This window comes from Chiloscyllium punctatum, chromosome 22, assembly GCF_047496795.1.
Source record: "Chiloscyllium punctatum isolate Juve2018m chromosome 22, sChiPun1.3, whole genome shotgun sequence".
NCBI classification, from domain to species: Eukaryota; Metazoa; Chordata; class Chondrichthyes; order Orectolobiformes; family Hemiscylliidae; genus Chiloscyllium; species Chiloscyllium punctatum.
In genome coordinates, this window is record NC_092760.1 from 63,088,311 (window position 1) to 63,103,890 (window position 15,580).

At 40.2% G+C, this 15,580-nt stretch overlaps 1 protein-coding gene across 6 annotated transcripts in view; it reads right to left on the reverse strand.

Annotated features, from left to right (window-relative positions):
• The window catches only part of btbd10b (BTB (POZ) domain containing 10b), a 100,241-nt gene that overhangs the window by 15,456 nt on the left and 69,205 nt on the right, over positions 1–15,580 (reverse strand). For all 6 annotated transcript variants that reach the window (XM_072592516.1, XM_072592520.1, XM_072592517.1 and 3 more), the window contains 3 exons: positions 15,183–15,285; positions 8,141–8,261; positions 5,833–6,030 (listed from right to left, as the gene is read on the reverse strand). In XM_072592516.1, the coding sequence (XP_072448617.1) occupies positions 5,833–6,030; positions 8,141–8,261; positions 15,183–15,285 (422 nt within the window). The remainder of the gene's footprint in view (positions 1–5,832; positions 6,031–8,140; positions 8,262–15,182; positions 15,286–15,580) is intronic.

The following is a 15,580-nucleotide window of genomic DNA, read 5'->3' on the forward strand; positions in this document are numbered from 1 at the left end:
ACTGGGCAGGCATCACAGTCTCCTGGACTCTCGTTATTTGCTTCAGAGAACATTTCAGTGTCAATCTCCCTCGCTTTACAGTCCAGTATTAGGTAAAAATAAAGAGATTGAAGGATGAGACAAAATTCATGAAAATTACAATCACTGGGGAAGAGGCATTGAGCAAACTGATGGAGCTGATAAGTCTCTGGGTCCTGATGGACTTCATCTTTGCATTAAAAAAGAGGTGGCTAAATGTGGTAGTAGACGTGTTGGTGTTAGAAACCAAATATGACTGATGGAATTATATCCTTTAGTATGTGAGGAACTGAACATAAAAGGAGGGATTCTGGATTAGTGTTGCTGGAAGAGCACAGCAGTTCAGGCAGCATCCAAGTAGCTTAGAAATCGGCGTTTCGGGCAAAAGCCCTTCATCAGGAATAAAGGCAGTGAGCCTGAAGCATGGAGAGATAAGCTAGAGGGTGGGGGTTGGGAGAAAGTAGCATAGAGTACAATGGGTGAGTGGGAGAGGGGATGAAGGTGATAGGTCAGGGAGGAGAGGGTGGAGTGGATAGGTGGAAAAGGTAGGCAGGCAGGTAGGACAAGTCATGGGGACAGTTACGGAGCTGGAAGTTTAGAGAGGTGGGGGAAGGGGAAATGAGGAAACTGTTGAAGTCCACATTGATGCCCTGGGGTTGAAGTGTTCTGAGGTGGAAGATGAGGCGTTCTTCCTCCAGGCATCTGGTGGTGAGGGAGCGGCGGTGAAGGAGGCCCAGGACCTCCATGTCCTCGGCAGAGTGGGAGGGGGAGTTGAAATGTTGGGCCACGGGGCGGTGTGGTTGATTGGTGCAGGTGTAATGCTTCAGTTATATAGGAAGTCGGCGTGACCACAGCTTGAATACTGCGTGGATTTTGGTCCCCTTAACTTTGGAGGAATGTAAATGTGATGGACACAGTCCAGAGAAGGCTTTCTTGATTCATACCTGGATTGAGGGGTTTCCCTCATGAAAAAGGATTGGACAGGCTTGACTTGTTTCCACTTAGAAAAGCAAGGGGTGATATGCTTGAAGTTGAAGTAGTGCTGAATTGTCTTGACAAGGTAGTGTGGCAGACACTAAACTAAGGGACACTTTTAAATCAGGGTCATTGCTTTAAGACAAATGTGAGGGAAATTTTATTTCTCTCAGAGATGCACAACTGTGAAGGTTTGTAGCTCAGGTTGAGGTTTAGGATGTAGGTTTGCTCGATGAGCTGTAGGTTTGATATCCAGACGTTTCATTACCTGGCTAGGTAACATCATCAGTGGTGACCTCCAAGTGAAGCGAAGCGGTTGTCTCCTGCTTTCTATTTATATCTTTCTCTTGGATGGGGTTCCTGGGGTTTATAGTGATGTCATTTCCTGTTCGTTTTGAGGGGTTGATAGATGGCATCTAGATCTATGTGCTTGTTTATGGCATTGTGGTTGGAGTGCCAGGCCTCTAGGAATTCTCTGGCATGTCTCTGCTTAGCCCGTCCCAGGATAGATGTGTTGTCCCAGTCGAAATGGTGGTTTTTTTCATCCGTGTCTTTTTGTGGCTAGCTGGTGTTCATGAATCCTGGTGGCTAACTTTCTTCCCGTTTGTCCTACATGGTGTTTGTGGCAGTCCTTGCATGGAATTTTATAGATGACGTTGGTTTTGTCCATGGATTGTACTGGGTCTTTTAAGTTTGTTAGTTTTTGTTTGAGAGTGTTGGTGGGTTTGTGTGCTACTAGGATTCTGAGGGGGTTTCAGTAGTCTGGCTGTCATTTCTGAAACTTCTTTGATATATGGTAAGGCGGTTAGGGTTTCTGGCTGTGTTTTGTCTGCTTGTTGTGGTTTGTGCTTGAGGAATCTGCGCACTGTGTTTTTTGAGTATCCGTTCTTCTTGAATACGTCATAGGTGGTTCTCCTCTGTTTTTCGAAGTTCGTCTGTGCTGCAGTGTGTGTGGTGGCTCGTTGGAATAGTGTTCTGATACTGCTTTGTGTGTGTGCGTTGGGATGATTGCTGGTGTAGTTGAGTATTTGGTCAGTATTTGTTGGTTTTCTGTATACGCAGGTTTGTAAGTCTCCCTTGTCTCTTCTTTCTACTGTGACGTCCAGAAATGCGTGTTTGTTGTCCGTTTCTTCCTCCTTGGTGAACTTTATGCCTGTGAGGGTGTTGTTGATGTTAAATGTCTCTTCTATCTTGTTTCGTTTTGTGATGACAAAAGGTGTCATCTACGTAGCGAACCCAGATTTTTGGTTTGATGATTGGTAGGGCTGTTTGTTCCAGCCTTTGCATTACTGCTTCTGCTATGAATCCTGATAGCGGAGATCCCATGGGTGTGCCATTGGTTTGTTTGTAGATTATGTTGTTGAAAGTGAAGTGGGTTGTGAGGCACAGGTCCACTAGCTTCGCGATGTTTTCTTTGGTAATGTGATTGGTGGTTGGTGTGTGAGAGATGGTCTGTTCTAAAAGTGTGGCGAGTGTTGCCTTTGCTCAGTCGATGTTGATGGAGGTGAACAGTGCTGTTACGTCGAAAGAGATCATTGCTTCGTCTTCCTCTATTTTGGTGTTTTTGATGATTTTTAGGAATTCCTGGGTGGAGTGGATGGAGTGCGTGACTCTTCTACTAGGTATTTGAGTCTTGTGTGTAGTTCTTTGGCCAGTCTGTAAGTTGGTGTTCCGGGTAGTGAGACTATGGTTCTGAGGGGGGCTCCTGGCTTATGGATTTTTGGTAGTCCGTAGAATCGTGGGGTGTTGGTCCCATCGGGTTTCACTTTCTGGAATTCCGTCTTGTTTAATTGTTCGGAATTGTGTAATTTTCTTAGGATATATGTAATTTTATTTCCTAGTTGTGGGGTCGGGTCTAGCGCCACCTTTTGGTAGGTGTTGGTGTCTGCGAGTAGTGCATTGGCTTTCTCTATGTAGTCCCTCTGTTCAAGATGACTGTGAGCCGACCTTTGTCTGCAGGTAATATAATGTTTTTGTCTTTTTTGAGGTTTTCTAGGGCTTTCTTTTCTTGTGTGTACAGTTTGTTTCCTTCCCTTTTTCGACTCAGAGTAGGTGTAACTGTCTGTCTGATAGTTTGCTGTGTTTCTTCCATGAGATTGTTGTCCTTCAATGTGGTTTCTAATGCCGCTAGGAAATCCTTCTGGTCAAACCAATGGCACACCCATGGGATCTCCGCTATCAGGATTCATAGTAGAAGCAGTAATGCAAAGGCTGGAACAAACAGGCCTACCAATCAAACCAAAAATCTGGGTTCGCTACGTAGATGACACCTTTGTCATCACAAAACGAAACAAGATAGAAGAGACATTTAACATCATCAACAACACCCTCATAGGCATAAAGTTCACCAAGGAGGAAGAAACGGACAACAAACACGCATTTCTGGATGTCACAGTAGAAAGAAGAGACAAGGGAGAATTACAAACCTGCATATACAGAAAACCGACAAACACTGACCAAATACTCAACTACACCAGCAACCATCCCAACATACACACACAAAGCTGTATCAGAACACTCTTCCAACGAGCCACCACACACTGCAGCACAGACGAACTTCGAAAAACAGAGGAGAACCACCTATGACGTATTCAAGAAGAACGGATACTCAAAAAACACAGTGCGCAGATTCCTCAAGCACAAACCACAACAAGCAGACAAAACACAGCCAGAAACCCTAACCGCCTTACCATATATCAAAGAAGTTTCAGAAATGACAGCCAGACTACTGAAACCCCCTCAGAATCCTAGTAGCACACAAACCCACCAACACTCTCAAACAAAAACTAACAAACTTAAAAGACCCAGTACAATCCATGGACAAAACCAACATCATCTATAAAATTCCATGCAAGCACGGCCACAAACACTACGTAGGACAAACGGGAAGAAAGTTAGCCACCAGGATTCATGAACACCAGCTAGCCACAAAAAGACACACCCCCTCTCCCTCATAGCCCTACACACGGATGAAAAAAACCACCATTTCGACTGGGACAACACATCTATCCTGGGACAGGCCAAGCAAAGACATGCCAGAGAATTCCTAGAGGCCTGGCACTCCAACCACAATGCCATAAACAAGCACATAGATCTAGATGCCATCTATCAACACTTCAGAAAACGAACAGGAAATGATGTCACCACAAACCCCAGGAACCCCATCCAGGTGAAAGATATAAATAGAAAGCAGGAGACTACAGCTTCGCTTCACTTGGAGATCGCCACTGATGATGTTACCTAGCCAGGTAATGAAAGGTCTGGATATCAAACCTACAGCTCAGCGAGCAAACCTACACCCTAGATGCACAACTTTAAAACATGCTGCCTTTGCAGGTGACCTTGGGGGTGCATTAAATATTTTTATGGCAAAGGTTGATCGATTCCCTAGCCTAACAGGAATCTGAGGTCATCATAGAGAGAAGGAAATTCAGAATTTGGAATATAAACTGATCAGCCACAATCTCACTGAATATCAGGGCAGGGTTAAAGAGCCAAATATAAGTCAGGAATCTTTTATCGAAAATTTTGGGACCAATTATTTTTCTTTTGGATAACAGACATTTTCAGTTATAGGTCCATTTAGATCTGTCCAAGTCCTTTGGGAATAAAAACCTTGCTTGGCCTGAATAGACTCAAAAGTGAATTTTTTTCCAAAGGGTCCAAGCAAAACTATGGGCACAAAGCATTCAGGTCTTTTGAATAAAACTCTTTGACAAATTCAGGCCAAGAGAAGTTGTTTTTTTTAACCCCACAAAGGCTCCAAATTCACTCTAGAGATCTGCTCAGGTTCTTAAGTTTTTAGGTCTTTTTAGTTTTTGGACATGTGGATAAACGATACTTGTACCATACTTCAGTTCCTAATTCATTTATTCATGTGTTTCACAACAATCAGGGTTAAATCAAGATTGACCAAAATCAGTTGTTTTTTAAAAATGAATGTAGTATGTTCCAAAGCACATTATAGCCAAGAAAGTACTTTTAAAGTGCAATAACGTAGGAAACATAGTACCCAATTTTCACATAGCAAGCTCTTACAAATATCAATGTGATAATGCCCAGATGATCTATGCTTTTCAGATGTTGGTTGAACAACTTCAGTCTGAGAGAATGCACTGAGATCTTCTACATACATCGGAGGTGGCTGATGGGGCTCCAATTTAACATTTCAACTGAAAGATAGCACCTCGAACAGTGCAGCACCAGAATGAAGTGTTGCCTTAAATTTTGTGCTCAGATCTCTGGATTAGGACTTAAATGTACTGTCTGCAGAGGCAAAAACATTACCCCACTGAGCTGTTCTAACTAAAGAAAATTAGAGATGATAAAATGCAAGCCATCTACACTGCAAGCTATCTACACAGATGGACAAAGCAATCCTAAGCCCAGTAGATATTTATGCCAACTTGACAGCAGTACTTGGCACCATTAGCTCTAGATCACTGGAAACCCACAAGCAACTGTGGCAGATCAATGCTGTACTGATCTGCAATGCTTTAGTATTCCATTGCTCAAAAGAACAAAAGAGCTTCTTCAATGAGATTGGCGGTTTATATATATTCCAAACAAACGTTAACTCCCTGCTAAGAACAAACTAGAACTTTAAAAACTTTCAAAGCAGCAAACAAAAAGATAATATGAGAAAAGATATCCAAGAACTGAGAACTGAAAAAGATAAATGGCAGATGGGATCAGTAGAGAAATGTGAACAGAAGGCTTATGAAAAACACTGCCTCCAAACGTGCTTCTGAAGCTGTGCTATGCATTAAAAATTGCATGAATAAAGAAAAAGCCAAGATTAATGTAGTGGGATTATACAGCATCAAGCTGATAGCTTACTTTGCGAATACTCCTCTCCCATTTGGGGTGGATACTCCTCATCCCAGTCAACCACATCATCATCGGTTAATACTACAATGTGGCACTCTCGATCACCACTCTGGGCACTGGCCACCATCAGCGGAAGTATCATTTCCTCCAAGTAGGATTCAAACTGTTTGCGTGCGCCATCGTTGGAGAGTTCATGCATGAGAGCACCTTAAAATAAAAAGCCCATTTAATAATTGTTCTACTGGACAGCCAATGCAGAGGTGAATGAACAATCCCAGCTTTTTAACTCAAAACATATCAACCAGTCAAGTAATTATTCTTCAGTTTCAAAGACTGAAGGGCAAATACCTGCCCCTCACAGGTTTGAGAGAGAACAGGGAGATTATCGCTGTGTGCATCCTAGTTATTTCTGGCACAACACAATTGGAACATCCTACTCAACAGTAGGAAGAAGGAAAAAGATTGGCCTGCGAGTGGCTTGCACTAATCATGCTTTACTTGCCATTGCCATGTCCAATAAAGCCAACAGTAAAAGGATGCTGTTATTCATGGAGGCTTGCCTTCTCACTTTATCCCATGCTTGTACAGTGCTTACCTTCAAGTTATACAGACCCAATTGCCCCTCTCTAATGGCGAGAAATGCCCACGATCCTTTGTGAACTATGGCTAAGAATCTTGTCTTCTTGCCGCAACAAAAAAGTAGTTGTTCCCTATGCTGTACATCTCTATGACTCTATGGCTTCACCTCTATCCCCCATTGCCATCCCACCCTGCATTCCCCAGTCCTGAATGGGGTAAAAGGCAGCTGCTTGTTTGCAAGAATAACTGTGTAGCCTTTTCAAGCTATCCAGGTCCACAGGTGTTTCAACAATTGATGCAAATAGATTTTACAATAGTTCAAAAGTATTGTAAAATGCTCTCCATTCAATTGGTCTATTAAAGTCTTCTTCAATCCCTTCAAACAGTGCACTCCAGACCACAACCCAATGCATTAAACAAATTCTCATCTCACCTCTGGTTCTTCTGCTGATAAGGCTTAAATCTGAATCCTTTGACAACAGACCATTTTGTCACAGTTCCTCCCTCCCTCAAGCCCTTCATACGTTTCAATACATTGTCAGATGTCTTCTATATTTTCCCTGCTCTAAAGCAATAGCTATAAAAGGTATCATTTATTTTGAGTCAACTCAATCCCAGTCTCAGACTCTAATGCCTCCACATACTTGAACTCCCACTTCTTTGGTCCCATTCCAGTAAGTTGACACCGTCTGAGTTTTTGACATCTTTCTCAAGTGTGGCACTCAGAATTGGGTGTAACACTCCAACTGGGATCTTGTTCTTTATTCAACACTTCTTTGTACTTTTACACTCCATGCCTCGATTTATAAAATCAAGCTTCCTAGCTGCTTTTTTTTTAAAAAAACAGCTCTCTCAGATGTTCTACCACCTTCAAATATTTGTGGGCTTTCTCCCCCCCCAGGTGTTTCGATTCCGACACCACCTCCAAAAATGTTACTGTTACTGCCTCTCTACATTATCAATTGTGAAATTGGGCTTTAGAACAGCATGCAAATAGGAACAAAAGTGGGGAGGAAATTGATAAAGGGAGATTTCAAATGAGGTTTTGGGCATTCCTACCATAAGACCAATATTTACGATATTTGGTAGCCAAGGAAAAAAATTATCACTGAATGGTTACAGGAGAAAAATTGCCCATGGAGTTCACCAAGTCCACAGTGCTTCTCTGCAACAGGAATTCAGCTCCTCACTCGCCAGCCCTGTCACCTTATGAAATCTTTATCATGTGCTTACCCAATTCCCTTGTGAAGGCTCCAGATAAATCTACCTCAATCACAATAACAGACCTCCCCATTCCTGCACCTGCTTTCAAATTGTAACCTCTAGTTTACACTGCCTTGCCTCATTTTCCTAATAAAAGGTATTGGGGCACTGACCATTAATAAAAGTAATATAGCATTTATACTGTGAAACAAAGCAAACATGTTACAAATTAATAAAATGTAAAAGCTATTAATTTTACAAAAATAAAAATCAAGGCACTTTGAAGGAGCCGAACACTTTTGAAGTTCAATTCAATTATTCATCACAATGCCAATTATCAATGCTATGGAGGAGGAGGGAAGGAGGTGAATCACTGGAGACCTCTTCTGAAGAACCAGCGCAAGCAGATAGAACAAATGGCTGCCTTTTGTGCTGTTCGATGTTAGCAAATTATGCAGTCTATATTAAAAAATATTATTGAGCATCATGACTGAAAATACTTCAAGCTTTCCTGAGATACTGCTGACATACTTACTGAGATCTCTGCATTTGATAGTACTGTAATCAAAAGAGATACAGAGGTAGTCACAAGCTTCTCTCAGTTCAGGTATTGAGATCCCATCAGGACAGCGGATTATGCCAGTCTTGTAGTAATCCTGAAAACAAAAAATGTACAAATTTACAAACAGGAGCTAAAATGACAAAGTGAAACAAGGTGAATCAGTGCAGTAAAGCCTGAAATGGCAAAAGAGATTTTGCTACTTGAAGCAACTAGCAAATGATACACCAAAGAAACTACACAGGAGTACAAATGAAAGCTACTGTACTGAAAACTGCAGAAAGCAACATATCCAAGGTGCAGTTTCTAAGCAAAGTAAAGCTATTCGTCCCAGTCTTTTTTTTAGAAAAACTGTTTTATTCTGCGTGAAAGTCAAGACCAAATTGTAGCTTTCAGATAGCGTGGGATTAGAGGGCAAAAGATAATTGAACCAAACTACTTCCCATAAATTACATACTTTATTCCTATCTTGTATTAACGTGCTTAACTGATTTCAAACAAAGATAGATAGTGAGGGCTTTGAATAAATGAATGGGGTACAAGGCACAAGTTCAAAATTTGCAATGTCAAAACTCAAGAAATAGTTTGACCTGAAAGGGAAACGAAACAGACTTCTCAAGAGGCTCGTGGATCAGGAAATACCTGGCAGATGTAATTTACAGAAAAGTGCAAGTCCTATAAACTTATCAACACAACAAGAAAGGGCAACATAAAATAAAGTTTACAATTCTGAAGGAGATGCAGGAACAGTGGGATCTGTGCACAGAACTTGAAGGTGGCAGAACATGTTGAGAGAGGGGTTAGCAATACAAATTGAAAGCAGCTATATTTTTGACCTAATTGTATTTTTAATCAAAATTAGTGGTTGAGATTTGCAGAAACTATTCACTCAAAGATGAGATGCAGTTTAAGCTAAAAACATAGATGGCTCTAGCTCTGGGCTGAGTCATATTAATTTCAGATAAACAGAATGACCAGGAAAACATTTTCTGACTCACAAAAAGAATGTAAATGAGGTGATGCAAATTCCAAGCATCTTTGAACAGCTCCGCTTTGGTTTGAGGTCAAGTCAGAACTTTTGGGAAGTTTTGCATTCGTGAAAACTCAGACATGATGTCTGAAAACACCAAGATAAAAGATTGGCAAGTTCTAAAAAAAAAATGTCGATTCATTCTTAAAGGATCGAGAAAGAAACAAAAATTGGTTTGTTGTCGACTAGCACAGAATTTGTTTCTTTTGAAATGCAATTGCTTGGAATTCTCCAAGACAGCTTGTGGAAAGTCAAACTCATCTGGTTTGAATTGCTTTATTGTCCTCTGATCTTCAAAATATTGGCAACAGGTGATGAGGAAATACAGATTGAGAAGCTGATTTTTTGCATGTAAGTCGCCAGCCTCCAACTTCCTCAGCTATGTTTTAGAGTTCATACTATGGGTGACTCAACAATTAGATGGCAAGAGGCACGTAACTTTGGCAGGTCTTTTTCCAGAGGAGCTGTCAATGATGAATAGCATTCCAACACGGGGGTAGGTAGCAAGACTGCAAATCAGGCCCATTGTCATTGTTGTGCTATTGCCACCCCTCTGGAAATCGCAACTGGTAGAGAAGGGTGCAATGTGGCAGACTATGGCTGTTGTGCTAACCAACTATAAAATGCAAGGCAGCAATGTGCAAAGATACTCCCCTTGGAAAAGTGATACATGTTGGGCTTGAGAAGTTCTTTTTGATGCAGTGTGAATAATGATCTGGAATTCATTGCCTACAAGAGAGTGATGGAAAAGAAGGTAATCCATAATTTCAAAAGGAAATTGCAAAGACATGAGATGGTTGGGCTATGAAAACAGAGTAGGTAATGAGTGGTGAGGGTACAGCTCAGCAACATAGAGCTAGAAATAATAGTTCACTTGGGGATTTGGAGCAGCTACAACACAAAGTTTTAAAAGCAGAATCTTAAATGACAATTTCTCTATTTCTACCAAAGGTTAACAAGTGGCAAATTCCGTTACAGAGTTGAATATCTGGCACAAAGTGGTATTAGTGGGGACATAGGGAGAGGGTGGTTTTGAGTGGCAGGACTACATCTGTACTGGGAAAGAGAAATTATTCCATTGGATTAAACCAGATGTGACAGACAGCTTGCTGAAAATAGGGTTTCAGTAAACAGGGTCAAACTCGGGAAAAATTAAATCTGAGAGAAATATAATTTTACAGAAGGGCGCCAGTCAGTCCATTGTGTCTGTACCAGCTTCTGAAACAACCAGCCTGCTAATCCCATTCTTCAGCCTCATCTCCAAAGCCCCTAAAATTCATCACTTTCAAAAGAAGTTAAACTCTCTTTTGAAACTTCCGGTGGAATCTGCCTCCACCGCTCTACTAAGCAGCACATTCACAATCCTAATAACCCAGAGGTAAGGAGCTTCCCCTCATCTCACTTTTAGCTCTCTTGCTGACAATCTTGAAATCGACTTCCTAGTTACTGACATGCCACCTAGTGGAAACAGAATATCATTCTTTACCCTGTCAAAATTTTGACTAACTCAGTAAGATCACCTCAATCTTCGAGAATAAGCCCAATCTTTCTCACCTTGCCTTGTATCTAAAATCCTTCATTCCTGGTATCGTTCTCGCAAATCTTCTTTGTGCTCTCTCCATGACTTTAATATCCTTAAATTAAAAATCTAGAACTTAACTCAATGGTCCAAATGTGGTCTGACCAATGATTGGTATAAACGTAGCATCACTTCCTTGTTTTTATAGTCTACATCTCTATTTATAAACCCAAGGATCCTATAATCCTTCTCAACAACTGTTTCAAACTTGCTGTGCAAGCTTCAGAGAATTATGCACTTGAACCCCAAGGTCCCTCTGCACCTGTACTCGTCTCGGAGTTGTACCATTGAGCCTGTATTGTCTTTCCATGTTCCTTGTACAAAATGCATTACCTTATTTCTTTTTAATGCAATTTATTTACCAGGGGACTGCCCATTTAGCCAATTTGTCAATGTCTCTGAAGATGCTCAGCGTCATCCTCACAATTCACTATTCTCCCTGGCTTAGCATCATTGACAAATTTAGAGATTTTGTCCACAACACTGATCGCCAAATTGTTTCTATAAATCAGAAGAGGTAAGAGCTCGAACACCAATCCCTCAGGAACATCAGTTTCAACTCTTCAGTCAGAGATATCCTACCCTCAGTTTCCTATCTTTTAGCCAATTTCTAATCCATATTGTCAAGGACTTATCAATCCCAAACTTTTTTAATTTGCAAAACAACCTGCCACGTGGCACTGTATCAAATGCTTTCTTAACGCCCAAATGTACAAGATCTATAGCACTATCCTCATTCATTGCCTGTGTCTCCCTATCGAAGAACGCACTTAAAATTTGTCAAACATGACCTGCCCTTGACAAAGCCATAGTCAACTGTACAGTGTTAACTCCTTTTAAGAGTGTACATATCCTATCCCATATTATGGTCACCATCAGTTTTCCCATATTGATGACAAGCAAGTAACGGTACTTTATCTGCATGCCCAAAGCAACTCTAACAAGATAGATAAATTAATGGCATTTTTGGGATAAATGGGTTTGATTTATTACTAATTCGGATGTGTTGTTGCATGGTGATCAAGATTGAGAAATAAATACAAACCTTTTGAAAAGACAATAATTAAAAATGTGCTGAGGTGGGAGTACAGATATTCTTAATGACATTAACAGGAAAACACAGAAGATAAAGATAACTATTTCCACTAGTTGGGGAACTATTTCTACGAGTTGTGGATTATAGAACTGGGGGCATAATCTGAGAATTAGGGCCAGACCACTCAGAAGAGGTGTTAAAAAGCACTTCTATACATAATGGGTTGGGGGCAGGGTGGGGGAAAAAGGGGTGTCTGGAACTCTTTTGCACAAGGCCACAGTGGGTGCTACATCAATTCTTAATTTTAAATTTGAGATAGATCATTTTTTTCTTAAGCATTAAAGGGAAATGGGTGAAAATTCAGGTATTTCCATTAGGCCACAAATCAACCATGATATCACAATAGCGTAACAGCCTTGAAAGGCCTAACCTTGTTCTGAAATTCTTATGAGCAAGACGACCAATCATAGTTGTAGATAAGAAATAACAAGGCCTAGAAAACTCTGGTGACAGTGGTTTAAAGATCACTAACAGAAGCTGCATTATTAAACAGATTATTCAAGAAATAAGAGGTAATAAACAAAAAAAAAAACCAAGGAGGATTTGAATCTTCAAAAGAGACTCCATTAAATTGGCAGAACTAATCTGGGGGATGAGTTCACGGAACCAACCAGGGGACAGGCTATTTGAGATCTTATCTTGTGCAATTAGATCTAGTTAATTAGTATTTCAAAGCAAGGGATCCTCTGGGGAAGGATGATCTTAATATAACGAATTCACATTGAGTTTGAGAATGGCACAGTTATAACATATTATAGTTTTAAATAAAACCAATCATGTAGGGATGCGAGGCAAATTAAAGATGATACATCTGAAGGTTAGATTAAATTATACCGTGACAGATAAGCAATGGTAAAAAAAGTAATGAAATATTTAAATGAGTGTTAACAAATATACATTCAATCGTGAAATAAACTCTCCATAACAGATCTACCTGAAGGTAACTAAGAATGTTATAGATTATGAGGGAGTATAGATTTAAGGCGATTGGTAGAAGGACTAAAGGGATTTGGTAGAAGGATTAGAGGAGACATGAGCAGAAACATTTTCAACTGAGACAGTGGTGGGTGTCTGGAGTTTGCTGCCCAGTTTAGGCAGAAACATTCAACTCATTTAAGTGGAACCTGGATCTGCATCTGGAACTCGCTACTGACCAAGTGCTGCTAAGTGACATCGGAATGGGTGTCTAATTTGTTCAGCGAGTGTAGATACGAGTTGAATTGCCTGTTTCTATGCTGCAACTTTTCAATGGTTCTATTAAAATAAATTTATAATATTGCCATGAGGAGTAAACTTGAGGAGTGGGAGAGTTTTAGAATCCAGAAGAGGATGACCAAATAAACAATATGGAGAAAATCTACTGTAGATCTCAGCATTTCGGTTGACCTTTGAAGCCTCAAAGGATCTCTCAAAAACCAGAGGGTGACTTACACAAAAAGTGTAAAGCCACCAGTGTGGGTGTTGCCACTGTAAGGTATCGTTAACATGTGCTGCAGGGTGGACAGGTCTTAAACTCCCACACTTCTTCATAACACTGCCCACATTACCTTGATCCCTTGTACTCGGTGATAAAGTAATATATGGATTTGTGGGATGAAAAACTGATGATTACTAATGGATGCACAGAACAGCTGAATAAAGGGGGAGATTTACTTATGCCAAGTAAATCTAAAACCAACACTTTTGGCATTGAAAAAATTATGTTTACATCCTACGTCGATTTATGCAGAATGATATTTGACAGAAAACAAAAAAATATAAAACAGACTGTGACAGCACCAATGATAACCATAAAAAGGAATAGAACAGTACAAATAAATACGGATTCCTGAAAGACGAAAAGAGGGCTGAGAGTGAGGCAGTTTCTCTGTTCGGATAATCTAAACCTAAAAAGTACACGCTAAGAATAAAAGGCTCGGTCAGTTCCGACTTATGTGAGGAAACATTTCTCTCCTCAGAAGACTGGGAATCTTTGGAATTCTTTATTACAGACACCTGTAAGTGCACAGTTATTGGACAGGCCTAGGCAGAGATTGCTGGAATCTAACAGATTTAAAATATGTAAAAGTTGGGCAGTTAAGTGGAGTTGAGATAAAAAAATCAGGCCTGATCTCACTGAATGGTTGAGCAGCCATAACCTTATTTAATGACAGAGATGGCTCAAGGGGCCATTTAGCAAAATCTGCAAATTTGATTATGACCTGGAAATATACTGCCGTGCCTGTGCTTTCACTGGGTCAAAATGTTGGCACACACACCACTTAATCAAAAACTTACACCTCACTGACTGCAGGGAGTTAATGTCATGGCTCACCTTGTCAAGGGCTATCAGAGGATGGGGAATAAACTGGTCATGTCAATGATGCTCGCAACCAGAATAAATAGAACAAAATGTGCTTTCCAATGATAGCAGCTGTCAGTATCTATTAATTGCTAAGATTATGTAGCTAAAGGAGGAATGAAAACCACAAAGTAAGAAAAATGCTCAAGACATAGCAGCAACCTATTGAGATGATTTATCAGGAAACGGAGGTAATATTCAGCAGGCAATTTCAAATTTGAACTAGGGAATTAACTGTCAGACCCTGTTTTCCAACATTCAAGTTCACGATTAGGAAAGAAAAGGCACTTGACAAAGCAAATAAAGTAACAAAAATCTTATCCTGGAAAACAGTTATATTTAGTTTTATCTCCACTCTCTTGTAAACAGAAATATTCTCTGCCTTCTCCAGTATTTTCTGGCATTGCATAAAATGGGTATGGGTACACAGGAAATGAGAACAAAGCAGATTAACAAATCAAATCAGTCTTTAATTCCTTAAGAACATCACAGGTATCTCTTTCAATGGGTCAGACCGAACAGATGGAACTGCATTATTCAACCATAAGGTCAATCCTGTGATAAAAACTACTCTTGAGCTTCTGTTGATCGATGGAGAGCTTCCTGAACACAGGACCAAAATAAAGTTATGCAGAAAAGCTGTTAATAGATATTTCAGAAATCAAAGCTTGGAATCCATTTTTGCTCACATCAGTATCGTGCTGACTGAAAGCTAGTTTAAAATTATTCTCAAAGTGGAGCATCACTAATGAATTAATAATTGCTCCCAAGTTGACCGCGAGTTCAAATTGTTTGAAACACTTAGGTGATTGAAAAAACTGATTACTTGCATTGTATTCAATGTGCTTTAAATCAAGCTGTTAAGAATAATGACCCAAATTTATTTTGCTACACATTCTCTTGTAGAGCAGAACACCGGTCTGCTTCTTAAGAGACTTTCACTGGGAGTTTGTTTCAATATTACAGACTTACCAAAATAGCTCGAAATACTGTGGAACTGATTCCTTCTGCCACCTCGTACTCTCCTTTTTCATTTGGACGTGTAAAATTGTGTTCTCTCCCCGATCCGAACATCCTGCAGGAACATGGAACATTGTGGTTAACAACATATTTATCAGCTGCTTCTGGACACCCTAAATCATGTTAAAAGAGAAAAGCATTTCATGTTTTGAATTAGCAATGCCTGACAGATACTGACACTGGAGCTACTATCACATATTCAGTACTCCAGTTCAATGAATTAATTAAGCAGCGGAATCGAACCTGAAGGACAATATACCCTTTCGACTTTAAACAATTTAGGATTGGAAAGTTTAAGGAAGGCAAATAAAACATGAGGGGACATGTTTTTGAAATGAGGTAACACAAAA